Source organism: Salvelinus fontinalis, unplaced genomic scaffold (assembly GCF_029448725.1).
Source record: "Salvelinus fontinalis isolate EN_2023a unplaced genomic scaffold, ASM2944872v1 scaffold_0041, whole genome shotgun sequence".
In the NCBI taxonomy this organism is placed as follows: Eukaryota; Metazoa; Chordata; class Actinopteri; order Salmoniformes; family Salmonidae; genus Salvelinus; species Salvelinus fontinalis.
Window position 1 is genome coordinate 185,159 of NW_026600250.1, and position 18,306 is coordinate 203,464.

Here is an 18,306-nt window from a genome sequence, read left to right on the forward strand (position 1 = left end):
TTCCTGTGGGGGTCAAATTATTAGAGCTGTTGATACGTCATTGTATAATATTCAGCAATTTTTTTTCATGCCCTTACTTTAAAGGCAAGACATACCTAGATGCAATTACATTCATGAATTGGTTTGAAACCTTTGTTTTAAACCCTTCTCAAAGTTGGTCCCTTGACGGATTTGTAAAAAATGGTTTATCATGAAACACTTTTTTAAATTTATTTAAATGTAACCTTTATTTAACTAGGCAATTCGGTTAAGAACAAATTCTTATTTTACAATGACTGCCTACCCCGGAAGACGCTGGGCCAATTGTGCGCCGCCCTATGGGACTCCCAATCACAGCCGGTTGTGATACAGCCTGGATTTGATCCAGGGTGTCTGTAGTGGCGCCTCAAGCACTGAGATGCAGTGTCCGCTGTGCCACTCGGGAGCCCCAAAATCATGTTCTAGTGCTGTCCCCAACTAAAATACATCTTGGTCAACCAAGAGTCATCTGTTCTTTCTACCAATCGCCCCATGTGTTTTTATAAAATCAAATATACGTACTGAATTTGTCTGGTGCTTTAAGCATTCTGTTTGATCAAATAATTAAGACATACAAATGACTCGAAGTCATAACTAGAGGGAGCCGCTCGCCAACATAACCCGACCAGAGGGAGCCGCTCGCCAACAGAACCCGACCAGAGGGAGCCGCTCGCCAACAGAACCCGACCAGAGGGAGCCGCTCGTCAGCACAACCCGACCAGAGGGAGCCGGTCGTCTGCACAACCCGACCAGAGGGAGCCGGTCGTCTGCACAACCCGACCAGAGGGAGCCGGTCGTCTGCACAACCCGACCAGAGGGAGCCGGTCGTCAGCACAACCCGACCAGAGGGAGCCGGTCGTCAGCACAACCCGACCAGAGGGAGCCGGTCGTCAGCACAACCCGACCAGAGGGAGCCGGTCGTCTGCACAACCCGACCAGAGGGAGCCGGTCGTCAGCACAACCCGACCAGAGGGAGCCGGTCGTCTGCACAACCCGACCAGAGGGAGCCGGTCGTCTGCACAACCCGACCAGAGGGAGCCGGTCGTCTGCACAACCCGACCAGAGGGAGCCGGTCGTCTGCACAACCCGACCAGAGGGAGCCGGTCGTCTGCACAACCCGACCAGAGGGAGCCGGTCGTCTGCACAACCCGACCAGAGGGAGCCGGTCGTCTGCACAACCCGACCAGAGGGAGCCGGTCGTCTGCACAACCCGACCAGAGGGAGCCGGTCGTCTGCACAACCCGACCAGAGGGAGCCGGTCGTCTGCACAACCCGACCAGAGGGAGCCGGTCGTCTGCACAACCCGACCAGAGGGAGCCGGTCGTCTGCACAACCCGACCAGAGGGAGCCGGTCGTCTGCACAACCCGACCAGAGGGAGCCGGTCGTCTGCACAACCCGACCAGAGGGAGCCGGTCGTCTGCACAACCCGACCAGAGGGAGCCGGTCGTCTGCACAACCCGACCAGAGGGAGCCGGTCGTCTGCACAACCCGACCAGAGGGAGCCGGTCGTCTGCACAACCCGACCAGAGGGAGCCGGTCGTCTGCACAACCCGACCAGAGGGAGCCGGTCGTCTGCACAACCCGACCAGAGGGAGCCGGTCGTCTGCACAACCCGACCAGAGGGAGCCGGTCGTCTGCACAACCCGACCAGAGGGAGCCGGTCGTCTGCACAACCCGACCAGAGGGAGCCGGTCGTCTGCACAACCCGACCAGAGGGAGCCGGTCGTCTGCACAACCCGACCAGAGGGAGCCGGTCGTCTGCACAACCCGACCAGAGGGAGCCGGTCGTCTGCACAACCCGACCAGAGGGAGCCGGTCGTCTGCACAACCCGACCAGAGGGAGCCGGTCGTCTGCACAACCCGACCAGAGGGAGCCGGTCGTCTGCACAACCCGACCAGAGGGAGCCGGTCGTCTGCACAACCCGACCAGAGGGAGCCGGTCGTCTGCACAACCCGACCAGAGGGAGCCGGTCGTCTGCACAACCCGACCAGAGGGAGCCGGTCGTCTGCACAACCCGACCAGAGGGAGCCGGTCGTCTGCACAACCCGACCAGAGGGAGCCGGTCGTCTGCACAACCCGACCAGAGGGAGCCGGTCGTCTGCACAACCCGACCAGAGGGAGCCGGTCGTCTGCACAACCCGACCAGAGGGAGCCGGTCGTCTGCACAACCCGACCAGAGGGAGCCGGTCGTCTGCACAACCCGACCAGAGGGAGCCGGTCGTCTGCACAACCCGACCAGAGGGAGCCGGTCGTCTGCACAACCCGACCAGAGGGAGCCGGTCGTCTGCACAACCCGACCAGAGGGAGCCGGTCGTCTGCACAACCCGACCAGAGGGAGCCGGTCGTCTGCACAACCCGACCAGAGGGAGCCGGTCGTCTGCACAACCCGACCAGAGGGAGCCGGTCGTCTGCACAACCCGACCAGAGGGAGCCGGTCGTCTGCACAACCCGACCAGAGGGAGCCGGTCGTCTGCACAACCCGACCAGAGGGAGCCGGTCGTCTGCACAACCCGACCAGAGGGAGCCGGTCGTCTGCACAACCCGACCAGAGGGAGCCGGTCGTCTGCACAACCCGACCAGAGGGAGCCGGTCGTCTGCACAACCCGACCAGAGGGAGCCGGTCGTCTGCACAACCCGACCAGAGGGAGCCGGTCGTCTGCACAACCCGACCAGAGGGAGCCGGTCGTCTGCACAACCCGACCAGAGGGAGCCGGTCGTCTGCACAACCCGACCAGAGGGAGCCGGTCGTCTGCACAACCCGACCAGAGGGAGCCGGTCGTCTGCACAACCCGACCAGAGGGAGCCGGTCGTCTGCACAACCCGACCAGAGGGAGCCGGTCGTCTGCACAACCCGACCAGAGGGAGCCGGTCGTCTGCACAACCCGACCAGAGGGAGCCGGTCGTCTGCACAACCCGACCAGAGGGAGCCGGTCGTCTGCACAACCCGACCAGAGGGAGCCGGTCGTCTGCACAACCCGACCAGAGGGAGCCGGTCGTCTGCACAACCCGACCAGAGGGAGCCGGTCGTCTGCACAACCCGACCAGAGGGAGCCGGTCGTCTGCACAACCCGACCAGAGGGAGCCGGTCGTCTGCACAACCCGACCAGAGGGAGCCGGTCGTCTGCACAACCCGACCAGAGGGAGCCGGTCGTCTGCACAACCCGACCAGAGGGAGCCGGTCGTCTGCACAACCCGACCAGAGGGAGCCGGTCGTCTGCACAACCCGACCAGAGGGAGCCGGTCGTCTGCACAACCCGACCAGAGGGAGCCGGTCGTCTGCACAACCCGACCAGAGGGAGCCGGTCGTCTGCACAACCCGACCAGAGGGAGCCGGTCGTCTGCACAACCCGACCAGAGGGAGCCGGTCGTCTGCACAACCCGACCAGAGGGAGCCGGTCGTCTGCACAACCCGACCAGAGGGAGCCGGTCGTCTGCACAACCCGACCAGAGGGAGCCGGTCGTCTGCACAACCCGACCAGAGGGAGCCGGTCGTCTGCACAACCCGACCAGAGGGAGCCGGTCGTCTGCACAACCCGACCAGAGGGAGCCGGTCGTCTGCACAACCCGACCAGAGGGAGCCGGTCGTCTGCACAACCCGACCAGAGGGAGCCGGTCGTCTGCACAACCCGACCAGAGGGAGCCGGTCGTCTGCACAACCCGACCAGAGGGAGCCGGTCGTCTGCACAACCCGACCAGAGGGAGCCGGTCGTCTGCACAACCCGACCAGAGGGAGCCGGTCGTCTGCACAACCCGACCAGAGGGAGCCGGTCGTCTGCACAACCCGACCAGAGGGAGCCGGTCGTCTGCACAACCCGACCAGAGGGAGCCGGTCGTCTGCACAACCCGACCAGAGGGAGCCGGTCGTCTGCACAACCCGACCAGAGGGAGCCGGTCGTCTGCACAACCCGACCAGAGGGAGCCGGTCGTCTGCACAACCCGACCAGAGGGAGCCGGTCGTCTGCACAACCCGACCAGAGGGAGCCGGTCGTCTGCACAACCCGACCAGAGGGAGCCGGTCGTCTGCACAACCCGACCAGAGGGAGCCGGTCGTCAGCACAACCCGACCAGAGGGAGTCCCCCCTCCGCTGCTGGACTTCGTAAATTCTGCCGTTTTGCTCCTGAAGTTTTCAGTAATAGACTAATAGACTACAGATAGATAGACTAATAGACTAGTAATAGACTACACCATCAGTCTGCAACCTTTTCCAGTTGGAGTGCCAATTTATCTGACCGTTTCTGCAAATCTGTGTGCCAGTTATGATTTTCATATGCACATTTTTGTGGAACAGTTTCATTTAAATTATAATAGTATCTCAAAATCCTTGTCTGTGATTAATTTACATTCTAAATGAAAATTGTACAAATCTAAAAGTAACTTTTATTGCCATTGCCAACTATGTAAAGATAGCCTATATAAAGCCAACAAATAAAAACATGGCATTCTGCAGGTAGAAAATATCTTGATAAAAATAAATATCCTAGAAATCAAATTGGCTGCACATGGCCTGTCTACGACAAACTTGAAACATTGTATCAACTATCAACTGGGTCAGGAAACTCGGATAGCAAGCTTGCAACAATGTATAAAATATTCTAGGCCCTCAGTTTCCTGCTACAGTGAGTTCTTGACAGTAATCAGGTATTTTATGACATTTTTATGCCATTTCCACTGGATCAGAGCATTACATTTTTCCCTTTTCCGCTGAGTGGTTATCGGAAGGGCAAGAGCTGTAAATATTTTACGAAAATACTTTGAGGAACTATTGTCATTCGCAATTGATTTTGATTAGACTTTGTTTACTTGCTGTTTGGAGGTGAAGAAAAAGTTACTTTGAGAAGCACCACAACTCATTAGTGGTGGTGCATTAAGACAATCTGAAATACTATCAGACATCCCCAAATGGGCACATTTATAGGCCTACATTTGCACTCAGGCCAGGTAAACTAGTCCTACATCTATATGTATAATCAGGTGTACGTCCTTACTCAACATTGACAGGAGTGTTTCAAACAAAAGACAATTAATAAATTGACCAAACTGACGCATCTTGCGGGGTCAGGTCTGGGTGATCTGCCAGGGGCCGTTTCATTTAGTATCCGTTTGGTTCGGCTGGGGAATTATTGTATTTCCCCATAGTATGTTGTTCCGAAGTTGACCAACTGAAAGGGAGTGTAACTTTGATTATAATTACTCTTCCCATAAAACTTCTTAAGGACTGGGGGTGCTGTTTACACTTTTGGGGAAAATCGTATCCAATTTAAACGGCCTCGTACTCAATTCTTGCTCGTACAATATGCATATTATTATTAATATTGATAGAAAACACTCTCTAGTTTCTAAAACAGTTCTAATTATTTCTCTAAGTGAAACAAAACTCTTTTTACAGCCCATTTCCTATCCGGAAGTGAGATTTCCAATAGCGAGGTCTCTCTTCAAGAGCTTGTCTATAAAAGGGCATGTCACTTATGACTGTAGAAACACGTCATACACCTTCCCCTGGGTGTCATGCGGAAGTGAGAGCAGAAATGACTTGATTATCTCGTTCTGGGATTGAATACAACCTCTTGGAGTGAGAGGTCCGCCATTATTTGTTTTTGGAAGGCGCGAAGTTGGACCTGGAATCGCCTCCTGGAAAACCGTCGTTATAGGTGAATATAATCTCCGGCTTCGATATTATTTGATACATGTCACAATATCATCCTAAAGTATGTTTTTTCAATATAGTTTAATTATATTATTGAAATTTATTCGGGACTTTAGACGTGATGCGTTGGAGGAATTTGTTCAAGAAGGAGAGGTTAGCGCCGCACGGCCAGTGTGCTTGCTAATTCAAGAGGGAAATAGTTTGTTCTGGATCCAAACAAAGACGCTTCTGAACAAAGGACCCCTTTACAACATTCTGATGGAAGATCAACAAAGATAAGGACCCAATTTTGGATGCTATTTCATATATCTGTCGAACTGTGCTATCGCTACCGATTGCATTGAATCAATGCTGTTGTGTGATAGCTATTGTAGTAAGCTAATATAACGATATATTGTGTTTTCGCTGTAAAGCACTTCAAAAATCGGAAATATTGGCTTAATTCACAAGATCTTTGTCTTTCATTTGCTATCCACCACATATTTCTCTGAAATGTTTTATGAGTAATTAGGTAGTTGACGTTGGTGTCTGTATTTACTCTGGCTACTCCCGTGCTATTTCTGACTGTAGCTATGATGGTAGCAGTAATGTAAAACTGATTTACAGCTCAAATATGCACATTTTTTTAACAAAACGTAGATTTATTGTGTAACATGTTATAGGACTGTCATCTGAGGGCGTTGTTTCTAGGTTAGTTAGGTTGGTTCTAGTTTAGTCAGGTTGGCTTTGTGCATGCTACCTGCTGTGAAAAATGGTGCTGTGAAAAATGTCTGTCCTCTTTTGTATTTGGTGGTGAGCTAACATAAATATGCGTGGTGTTTTTGCTGTAATACATTTTAAAAATCGGACATGTTGGCTGGATTCACAAGATGTTTATCTTTCAAATGCTGTATTGGACTTGTAAATGTGTGAAAGTTAAATATTTCTAAAAAATATTTTTTTGAATTTCGCGCTCTGCCTTTTCAGTGGAATGTGGGAGGAGTTCCGCTAGCGGAACGCCAGTCCTAAACAGGTTTTAAGGAGGGAATCGAGGTTCAACACCTGTTTGTCCCCGCCCTTTCCTGGGTTGGTGAAGAGCGGCATTACATTTTAAGGAATAAATCCAAGCCTCACTCTCATCACCTGTGGACGGTGGTGCTTCCAGCGAGGCGTGGATTTAATAGTATGTTGTACCTAGTTTCCCTCCTTCAGGGAACAGTAGTTATAGTCATAACGTTACACTTGTCATATGATGAACTTCAACTTAAATACTGGATCTTGCTGTCGGACAGTTTTTTTGTATTCTGAAATGCAACTGTTTTCATGGGCACAGAAATACTAAATCATTTCAGAGTTTGCTAAATCCAATGGTTTTTAACTGAGTCATCTTGTAATCCAAGATGGTGTAGCATTAAGACCTGTTTGTTGTAAATGGTATGTATTTTTCGTCTTTTTTTGTATATATTGCAATATATTTAAATCTTTTTCCATTTTTAAATTAAATATACCTTCCGGCAACCCGCCTCACCCAATATGATACGGATCAGCTATTTTTTTTTTTATACCTTATAGCTAGAACCTCCATCAGAAGCTAGCCATCAGAAGCTAACCAGCTAATTAGCTACTAGCTATTTAGTCATTGTTAGCCACTGCTAGCGGCCTTTACCTTTTTAGATCAGACACCAGCCGCTTTTAGCCTGGATAATACCTGCCAGTCTGCACAGCGCGATATCAACCCTGAGCATATCGGACTGTTTTTCTCCACTACATCACCGTATTCCTGCCGTAAGCTCTGGACCTTTACACCAGATAATCGCAGCTGGCTAGCTGCTACCGAGTGGCCCAGCCCCGAAGCTAGCCTTGAGCCAGGCCCATCTCCTGGTCTGCAAAGTGGACCCTATGATCACTCGGCTACACAGCTGATGCCTCCCAGACTCTTCACTAAGACGACTAGAAGCCTCTACATCACCGGATTCCTGCCGTAAGTTCTGGACCTTTGCACCGGATTGGCTACAGTGGCTGACACCCTTGTCCCGAAGATAGCAGCAGTTAGCCTCGAGCCAGGTGCATCCTCCGGCTAGCAAACAAAATGACTCCAGCTACAATACCTCTTTTGCCAGTTGGCCTGGACCCTTTGTCGACACGGAGCACCGCCGATCCATCACGACTGGTCTGCCGACGCAATTCCGTCCGATGTGCCCTCAACCGGCCTTTGACAGACGTCGGTGACGCCCTTGTCCCGAAGCTAGCACCAGTTAGCCTCGAGCCAGGGCCGGCTCCCGGCTAGCATAGTAATGACTACCCAGCGGCTTCCCTGGTTCATATATTGCTGTTCACTGGACCCTATGATCACTTGGCTACATAGCTGATGCCTGCTGGACTGTTCATTAATCACGGTACTCCATTTTGTTTATTTTGTTTCTGTTGGCCCCAGCCTCGAACTCAGGCCCTGTGTGTAGTTAACTGACCCTCTCAGCCCATTCATCGCCATTTTACGTGTTTTTGTTGTCTTAGCTGATTAACTGTTGTTTTACCCGTTGTTGTCTTAGCTAGCTTTCCCAATCAACACCTGTGATTGCTTTATGCCTCGCTTTATGTCTCTCTAATGTCAATATGCCTTGTATACTGTTGTTTAGGGTAGTTATCATTGTTTTGTTTTACTGCGTAGCCCCTAGTCCCACTCAACATGCCTCAGAGAACTCTTTTGTCCCACCTCCCACACATGGGTGACCTCACCTAGCATAACTGGTGCCTCCAGAGATGCAACCTCTTATCGTCACTCAGTGCCTAGGTTTACCTCTACTGTACCCACACTCTACCATACCCCTGTCTGTACATTATGCCTTGAATCTATCCTACCACACCCAGAAATCTGCTCCTTTTATTCTCTGTTCCCAAAGCACTAGACGACCAGTACTGATAGCCTTTAGCCGTACCCTCATCCTACTCCTCTGTTCCTCGGGTGATGTAGAGGTTAACCCAGGCCCTGTGTGTCCCCAGGCGCTCTCATCTTTTGACCTCTGTAACCATAAAAGCCTTGGTTTCATGCATGTTAACATCAGAAGCCTCCTCCCTAAGTTTGTTTTACTCACTGCTTTAGCACACTCCAACCTTGATGTCCTTGCCGTGTCTGAATCCTGGCTTTGGAAGGCCACCAAAAATTCAGAAATTTCCAGCCCCATCTACAACATTTTCCGTCAAGATAGAACTGCCAAAGGGGGAGGAGTTGCAATCTACTGCAGAGATGGCCTGCAAAGTTGTATCATGCTTTCCAGGTCTAAACCCAAACAGTTTGAGCTTCTAATTTTAAAAACGAATCTCTCCATAAATAAGTCTCTCACTGTTATAGACACCCCTCAGTTCCCAGCTGTGCTCTCGACACCATGTGTGAATTGATTGGCCCCATCTATCTTCAGTTTTCTTCTGTTAGGTGACCTAAACTGGGATATGCTTAACCTCTCTAGGAGGTGTGGGACGCTACCGTCCCACCTGGCCAACATCCAGTGAAATTGCAGAGCGCCAAATTCAAAAACAGAAATACTCATTATAAAAATTCATAAAACATACAAGTGATATACATCAGTTTAAAGATTAACAGTTACCAGCCAAGTAGAGGAGTTACACAAGTCAGAAATAGCGATAAAACTAATCACTTACCTTTGATGATATTCATATCGTTGCACTCACAAGACTCCCATTTACTCAATAAATGTTTGTTTTGTTCGATAAAGTCTCTCTTTATATCCAAAAACCTCAGTTTTGTTCAGTAATCCACAGGCTCAAAGGCAATCACAACATCCAGACGAAAAATCCGAATAGTATCAGTAAAGTTTGTAGAAACATGTCAAACGATGTTTATAATCAATCCTCAGGTTGTTTTTAGCCTAAATAATAGATAACATTTCAAAGGTAAACAAGAACGGCGCATTCTGGGACACTGAATGGTTCACTCATTCAGAGTGGTCTTACTCTGTCAATTTTCAGAATACAAGCCTGAAACAATTTTTAAAGACCGTTGACATCTAGTGGAAGCCATAGGAAGTGCAATTTGAGTCCTAAGTCAATGGAATCTGTATAGGCAGTCAATGGGAAAACTACAAAAATATAAAAATCCCACTTCCTGGATGGATGTTTCTCAGGTTTTCGCCTGTCATATCAGTTCTGTTATACTCACAGACATTATTTTAACAGCTTTGGAAACTTTAGAGTGTTTTCTGTCCAAATCTACCAAGTTTACTTTGGGCACGCTTTTCATCCGGAGGTGAAAATAGCGCCCCCTACCCTAGTGAGGTTAACACCCCCGCCGTCCTACAATCCAAGCTAGATGCCCTCAATCTCACACAAATGATCAAGGAACCCACCAGGTACAACCCTAAATCCGTTAACATGGGCACCCTCATAGATATTATCCTGACCAACTTGCCCTCTAAATACACCTCTGCTGTTTTCAATCAGGATCTCAGCGATCACTGCCTCATTGCCTGCATCCGTTATGGGTCCGCGGTCAAACGACCAGCCCTCATCACTGTCAAACGCTCCCTAAAACACTTGTGCAAGCATTTCTAATCGACCTGGCCCGGGTATCCTGGAAGGATATTGACCTCATCCTGTCAGTAGGGGATGCCTGGTTGTTTTTTAATTGTAATTCCCTCACCACCTTAAATAAGCATGCCCCTTCAAAAAATGTAGAACTAAGAACAGATATAACCCTTGGTTCACTCCAGACCTGACTGCCCTCGACCAGCACAAAAACATCCTGTGGCGTACTGCACTAACATCGAATAGTCCCAGGGATATGCAACTTTTCAGAGAAGTCAGGAACCAATACACACAGTTAGGAAAGCAAAGGCTAGCTTTTTCAAACAGAAATTTGCATCCTGTAGCTCTAACTCCCAAAAGTTTTGGGACACTGTAAAGTCCATGGAGAACAAGATTCCTAAAGATTGGAAAGCTGCCACGGTCATCCCCCTCTTCAAAGGGGGTGACACTCTAGACCCAAACTATTACAGACCTATATCCATCCTGCCCTGCCGTTCTATAGTCTTTGAAAGTCAAGTTAACAAACAGATCACTGACCATTTTGAATCCCACCATACCTTCTCCGCTGTGCAATCCAGTTTCCGAGCTGGTCACGGGTGCACCTCAGCCACGCTCAAGGTACTAAACGATATCATAACCGCCATTGATAAAAGGCAGTACTGTGCAGCCGTCTTCATCGACCTGGCCAAGGCTTTCGACTCTGTCAATCACCGTATTCTTATCGGCAGACTCAATAGCCTTGGTTTCTAAAATGACCGACTCGCCTGGTTTACCAACTACGTCTCAGACAGAGTTCAGCGTGTCAAATCGGAGGACCTGTTGTCTGTACCTCTGGCAGTCTCTATGGGGGTACCACAGGGTTCAATTCTCGGACCGACTCCTTTCTCTGTAAATACCAACGATATTGCTCTTGCTGCGGGTGATTCCTTGATCCACCTCTACGCAGACGACACCATTCTGTATACATCTGGCCCTTCTTTGGACACTGTGTTAACAAACCTCCAAACGTGCTTCAATGCCATACAACACTCCATCCGTGGCCTCCAACTGCTCTTAAACGCTAGTAAAACTAAATGTATGCTCTTCAACCTATCGCTGCCTCCCCCCGTCCAGCATCACTACGATTCTGACTTAGAATATGTGGACAACTATAAATACCTATGTGTCTGGCTAGACTGTAAACTCTCCTTCCAGACTCACATTAAGCATCTCCAATCCAAAATTAAATCTAGAATCGGCTTCCTATTTTGCAACAAAGCGTCCTTCACTCACGCTGCCAAACATACCCTCGTAAAACTGACTATTCTACCGATCCTTGACTTCGGTGATGTCATTTTCAAAATAGCCTCCAACACTCTACTCAGCAAACTGGATGCAGTCTATCACAGTGCCATTTGTTTTGTCACCAAACCCCATATACCACCCACCACTGTGACCTGTATGCTCTCGTCGGCTGGCCCTCACTACATATTCGTCGCCAAACTCACTGGCTCCAGGTCATCTATAAGTCTTTGCTAGGCCGCCTTAACTCAGCTCACTGGTCACCATAGCAACACCCACCCATAGTGCGCGCTCCAGGACGTTTATCTCACTGGTCATCCCCAAAGCCAACATCTACTTTGGCCGCCCTTCCTTACAGTTCTCTGCTGCCAATAACTGGAACGAATTGCAAAAATCGCTGAAGTAGGAGACATATGGGCAGCTGTACACAGCCCATCTGTAAATAGCCCATCTAACTACCTACCTCATCCCCATGTTTTTATTAACTTTTTTTGCTCTTTTGCACACCAGTAATTCTACTTGCACATCATCATCTGCACATCTATCACTCCAGTGTTAATTTGCTAAATTGTAATTACTTTGCTACTATGGCCTATTTATTGCCTTACCTCCTTACTCCATTTGCGCACACTGTATATAGATTTTTCTATTGTGTTATTGACTGTACTTTTGTTTATCCCACGTGTAACTATGTTGTTTTTTTGTCGGTCTGCTTTGCTATATATATGAGAAATATACAAATAAAATCTTTACTTTATTGACAACACCCAAATGGATACTGTCATTAACGTGGTTCTTCAATAATTACTTATAATTCTTCAAACATATTAAACAGGACATTCAAACGAGCCTTACAATTATAATCCAAAGTAGTGTGAAATGCACTCATAATCAACCTGGAAATAGAGGTTACTCCCCTGAGTTTTCCCCCATTCACATTCAGAATACATTGTGAAAAACTAAAAGCTTTGCTCACCATTTTTGCTCCAGGCAGATATACTACATCCATAACTTGTGGTTTCCTCATTACCAGATATACTACATCCATAACTTGTGGTTTCCTCATTACCAGATATACTACATCCATAACTAGCGGTTTCCTCATTACCAGATATACTACATCCATAACTTGTGGTTTCCTCATTACCAGATATACTACATCCATAACTAGTGGTTTCCTCATTACCAGATATACTACATCCATAACTAGTGGTTTCCTCATTACCAGATATACTACATCCATAACTAGTGGTTTCCTCATTAGCAGATATACTACATCCATTACTATCGGTTTCCTCATTAGCAGGGAGGTGTTTCTGCAATCAAATTGTGTGCGCATCGCCCTCCTGCCGCAATTTTAGCAAACACAGAAAGGGGCCTATATTGGAGACCAAAAGTCATCTGACACACTGCTTATAGTTTCAACAACATGAATAACTTATTTCTAGTCTACAATCATCGATCTTACTACTAAAATATGACTATTCTTGCTCATTTTAAGACAATATTTAAATAATTTTTACATTCATTACAGACATCAATTGTTGTACAACATCATGGCTACGCTGTTGGCATCACCTTTTTACAGTGGATTTCCACTGTTGTGGGCCTTTAATCATCTGACTTTGTTGTTCACACAGGAGAGATACGGGACAGTCGTGGATCCTCTGGGGAGCCTCAACAACCTCATGATGCTGACGAGGCAGAGAAGAGTCTCTCCAGATCAGAACACCTCAATAAACACCTGCAGAGATCCACAGGGAAGAGAAGTCACTGCTGCTCTGACTGTGGGAAGAGATTCACCTCATCAGGCATTAAAATTCATCAAAGGATCCACACAGGAGAGAAACATTATAGCTGTGATCAATGTGGGAAGAGTTTTACTACATCTGGTAATCTAACTGTACACCAGAGAACACACACAGGAGAGAAACCTTATAGCTGTGTTCAATGTGGGAAGAGTTTTGTTACATCTAGCCATCTGACTACACACCAGAGAACACACACAGGAGAGAAACCTTATAGCTGTGATCAATGTGGGAAGAGTTTTACTACATCTAGCTCTCTGACAGTACACCAGAGACTACACACAGGAGAGAAACCTTATAGCTGTGTTCAATGTGGGAAGAGTTTTGTTACATCTAGAAATCTGACTATACACCAGAGAACACACACAGGAGAGAATCCTTATAGCTGTGATCAATGTGGGAAGAGTTTTGTTACATCTAGCTCTCTGACAGTACACCAGAGAACACACTCAGGAGAGAAACTATATATATGTGATGAATGTGGGAAGAGTTTTACTACTTCTGGCTATCTGACTATACACCAGAGAACACACACAGGAGAGAAACCTTATACCTGTGATCAATGTGGGATGAGTTTTACTAGATCTAGCTATCTAACTATACACCAGCGAGTACACACAGGAGAGAAACCATATAGCTGTGATCACTGTAGGAAGAGTTTTACTACATCTGGTAATCTAACTGTACACCAGAGAACACACACAGGAGAGAAATCTTATAGCTGTGATCAATGTGGGAAGAGTTTTAGTCGATCTAGCCATCTGACTGCACACCAGAGAACACACACAGGAGAGAAATCTTATGGCTGTGATCAATGTGGGAAGAGTTTTACTCAGCTAAGCAGCCTGACAGGACACCGGAGAACTCACACAGGAGAGAAACCTTATGGCTGTGATCAATGTGGGAAGAGTTTTACTAGATCTCGCTATCTAACTATACACCAGAGAACACACACAGGAGAGAAACCTTATGGCTGTGATCAATGTGGGAAGAGTTTTACTAGATCTAGCTATCTAACTGTACACCAGCGAGTACACACAGGAGAGAAATCTTATACATGTGATCAATGTGGGAAGAGTTTTACTCACTCAAACTCCCTGAAATCCCACCATAGAACACACACAGGAGAGAAGCCTTATACCTGTGGTCAATGTGGGAAGAGTTTTATTCAATCTGGCCATCTGACTGTACACCAGAGAACACACACAGGAGAGAAATCTTATGGCTGTGATCAATGTGGGAAGAGTTTTACTCAGCTAAGCAGCCTGACAGTACACCGAAGAACTCACACAGGAGAGAAACCTTATGGCTGTGATCAATGTGGTAAAAGTTTTACTTTATCTAGTTATCTGACTAAACACCAGAGAACTCACACAGAGAAACCTTATGGCTGTGATCAATGTGGGAAAAGTTTTACTTCATCTAGTTATCTGACTAAACACCAGAGAACTCACACAGGAGAGAAACCTTATGGCTGTGATCAATGTGGGAAAAGTTTTACTTCATCTAGTTATCTGACTAAACACCAGAGAACACACACAGGAGATAGACCTTAAGGCTGTGATCAATGTGGCAAGAGATTTATTCAGCTACAAACCCTGAAATCACATCGGAGAACTCACACAGGAGAGAAACCTTATAGCTGTGGTCAATGTGGGAAGAGTTTTGGTCGATCTGGCCAGCTGACATTACACCAGAGAATACACACAGGAGAGAAACCTTATAGCTGACAAGAGACTAAGATCTCTTGGAGTTGTTTCATGATATCAATGAAATGATGTCACAATGTAGAATGTTTTAACATTGTAGTAGGAGTATTTTAATGATGTCACAATGTAGAACCCTAAGCGTTTGTTAAATTGATTTTAGGGAAAAAGAGGAAATATCCAGGCTCTGAATTGAAAGAGTATTATTTATGAGATTTATCAAAAAGTGACTAACATAAAAGAGCTGTGTTACACTTACCACGTTGGTGACCCACTGGAATCAAAATGCAACACAACAGCGTTTCTGGTGCTTGTGCAGTTTATAAGGTGCTTGTTTTAAAAAATATTATTATTGTGGCAGATGTTTGTGTATATACCACATGTTAGGTTTTCAATTGATCCCAAACTGTTTCTGCATATTGGTTATTGATTTGGACACGTTAAAACTGTGTTTTGACATTGGGGCTATCCCACCTAGCAACTATGCAACCAAATATTTCATATTTACATTTCATGTAACATTTGGTAATGGTAATTATTTATGCAACCAACTGACAATTATATTGACATTGTGCTTTTAGAATAGCAGGGTTCATTCTCAGATGTGCCAACCCAAATGTACTAGAGCATGACATTGGGGACTGGGCCCAGATCCAACAACATGCCTATCGAGTGATCCCTGAAAAGAGAGAGAAGCTCCACAGTGAGGTGGAAAGTTACTACGGATATTGCAGGAGTTTCCTCTTGAAATCAGACATGTCTGTGGTGAGAACAACCTGGTTGCTGATTGTCTCAAGGGGGGCAGTCAAAATGTTTTGCGTTTTGCCAGTGCGTTGCCATGGATCACAATTTATTTTGACTGTTTTTCCGTATTGGAGATGAGTTTTGTTTGGGCTCGTTCCAAGGGGACAAGAGTTCTAGAAGTTAGTGAGTTTTAGGAAAAATAAATATTGTTTTTAGTTGTTGTTAGACAGACACCATGTTTATATTGGTGATGGTGAAGCATTGTAGTTGATTATAATGTGACATGGAAGTTGTTTTCTGTTGGTGGTGAGCAATCTCTTAAGCTTTTGGTTTTTCCATTTATGTTTTGAGGTTGGACTTAAGCACGTATAGCTCGTTAGCACGTAGGACACACTGATTGGTGTCACCTCGTTAGTCAGTATGTGTTACACCTGTGCTGGCTTGTCCATCTCGTTAGTGGGAAGGTGTTTCACCTAAGCTGGTCCAGGTTCTATTTAAGAGTGTCTGGCCCAGTGCTCCAGTTGTCTTGATAGATGTGGAGAGTCAACACCTTTAGTTGCTGCACCTTTTTGGTTTGCTTCCTGTCTTTAAGTTTGGTGTGGGTTTTTCTTTTGTTTCCCTCTTCTTGGTTAGATTTAGTGGGTCTCATGGTGGGTGTCTTTTAGGTCCCAGTTGTTGTTACTAGTCAACTTTCAGTCGACACCCCCATAGTGTCTTTGAGGACCCCTCCTAAAAAACAAGATTATATTTTGGGTTGGATATTGCATCCAATTAGTGTTTTAATCAATGGCATTTCCTTAGAATGCTAATTGGTCTTTCAGTTGTTAATCTTCTGTTTTTTTTATCCTGTTATTTTTGTGTACTAAAACTTTCTGTTTATTTTCATTGTTTTCTCCTGTGAAGCCATTGTGTTGCATCCATGTCTGAAATGTGCTGTATAAATAAAGCTTGATTTGATTTCAACAAATGAACCCAATGACTGATCAATCAACAGACCCTCCATCTTAGTATGAAAAACAGTCTCAATCCCACTTTTCAAGTCTGCTGAAGGTGTGGTGGAGTGGTAAACACCACCCCCGGCTCTACCAGGGGCTTGAGGTGGTCTCCCACAGTTCTGCTTATGTCATGTTCTGTGGCCTTGCCATTCCATTTCTTGACTGCCCCTGCAACACAGAAACACATTTAGTCATATTATATAAAACACTCAAAGTAATGGATATGGAGCATCTATGGCCTCAGTTACACCTGGCACCTAAATGTGACTTCTGTCATCCGATCACTCCAAGCTGCATTAGGTTCAGATCTAGATCTAGGGCCTTTGACATAGTCTGGATGCAGTCAGGCCACTGAATATGCATAAGCAATGTAAAGAGATGGGGTGAATTAGTAGGGAAAAGTACATTTGACACAAATTACCTTCATAATATCAAAGAACAAATGTGTGTGCCTGAGGGGAAATTAACTTTCATACAGCCGAAAGGAGTGAGAAATTACACCAATATCAGTGGACAATTTGCACTAATGTAAATAAACATAGATGATAGAACATATTCCCTTTTGCTGACGTGATGCACCCATGTACCTGTACACAGCCAATCTGTAAATAGCACACACGACTACCTCATCCCCATGTTATTACTTGCTCTTTTCCACCCCAGTATCTCTACTTGCACATCATCATCTGCACATCTATCACTCCAGCTAAATTGTAATTATTTTCGTCTCCAGGGCCTATTTATTACCTCCCTACTCTTCTACATTTGCACACTACATAGATTTTTCAATTTTTCTTTTGTGTACGTTTGTTTACGTGCGTTGTTGTTTGTGTCGCACTGAGAACTAAATGAGAACTTGTTCTCAACTGGCCTACCTGGTTAAATAAAAAAAAAAATGGGACATAAATATTTACCATCTAAACAATGTGTGACCTCTCACCTCTGGCTGTAGAAGTGTTCTTCCTAACCAGTCCCTCAACTGCTCTCTGACTGAGCTCCACCCTCACTGGGTCTTCAGAGGAGAGGAAGGCTGAGGAGGGATGGAAGGATGAATGGATCAGTCAGTCAATAAAGTGTAGAGCTGCTGTCTGACAAAATCACTATTTTAGTAGTTCATTAAAGTAAATAAGGCTTTATGACTGATGAATACCAACTATCAATCACTTAGATCATGTACTTTCAGGTAGAGATACATCCTTGGGACGTCCCTAGCCGTTGAAGTTGACATTTAAAATGTTACGGTTAGGGTTTAGGGTAGGGATGTCCCAAGGATCCCAGATAGCATTGACCATTGTGCATTTGTAACCGATGTGAAATGGCTAGCTAGTTAGCGGGGTGTGCACTAAGAGCGATGGTAACGATGTTTCGTGGGAGGCAGTTGTTGATGTGTGTAGAGGGTCCCTGGTTGAAGTTGACATTTAAAATGGTTACGGTAGAGACGTCCCAAGGATGCCGGATAGCATTAGAAACTACAACTCCCTACTACATCACACAGTTCAGGCTGGGTCTGATTTATCTCTGTGTTGTGAAAAATCTATGTTAACCTCTTTAAGTTTATATGACATCTAATGTGTTGAAGGATCTTTAAG

At 46.4% G+C, this 18,306-nt stretch overlaps 2 protein-coding genes across 4 annotated transcripts in view; one reads left to right on the top strand and one right to left on the bottom strand.

The window, feature by feature from the left end:
- The window catches only part of LOC129842433 (zinc finger protein 271-like), a 222,072-nt gene that overhangs the window by 184,449 nt on the left and 19,317 nt on the right, over window positions 1-18,306 (bottom strand). The window lies entirely within an intron of this gene.
- Window positions 1-18,306, top strand: part of LOC129842435 (zinc finger protein 883-like) — a 182,299-nt gene that overhangs the window by 28,006 nt on the left and 135,987 nt on the right. The window contains exon 2 of one of the 2 annotated variants that reach the window (XM_055910999.1): window positions 13,105-16,695. The exons of the other annotated variant lie outside the window; for it this stretch is intronic. Coding sequence (XP_055766974.1) covers window positions 13,105-14,828 — 1,724 coding nt within the window. The 3' untranslated portion in view covers window positions 14,829-16,695. Of the gene's footprint in view, window positions 1-13,104; window positions 16,696-18,306 lie in introns of those variants that run through there. 2 annotated transcript variants of the gene reach the window in all.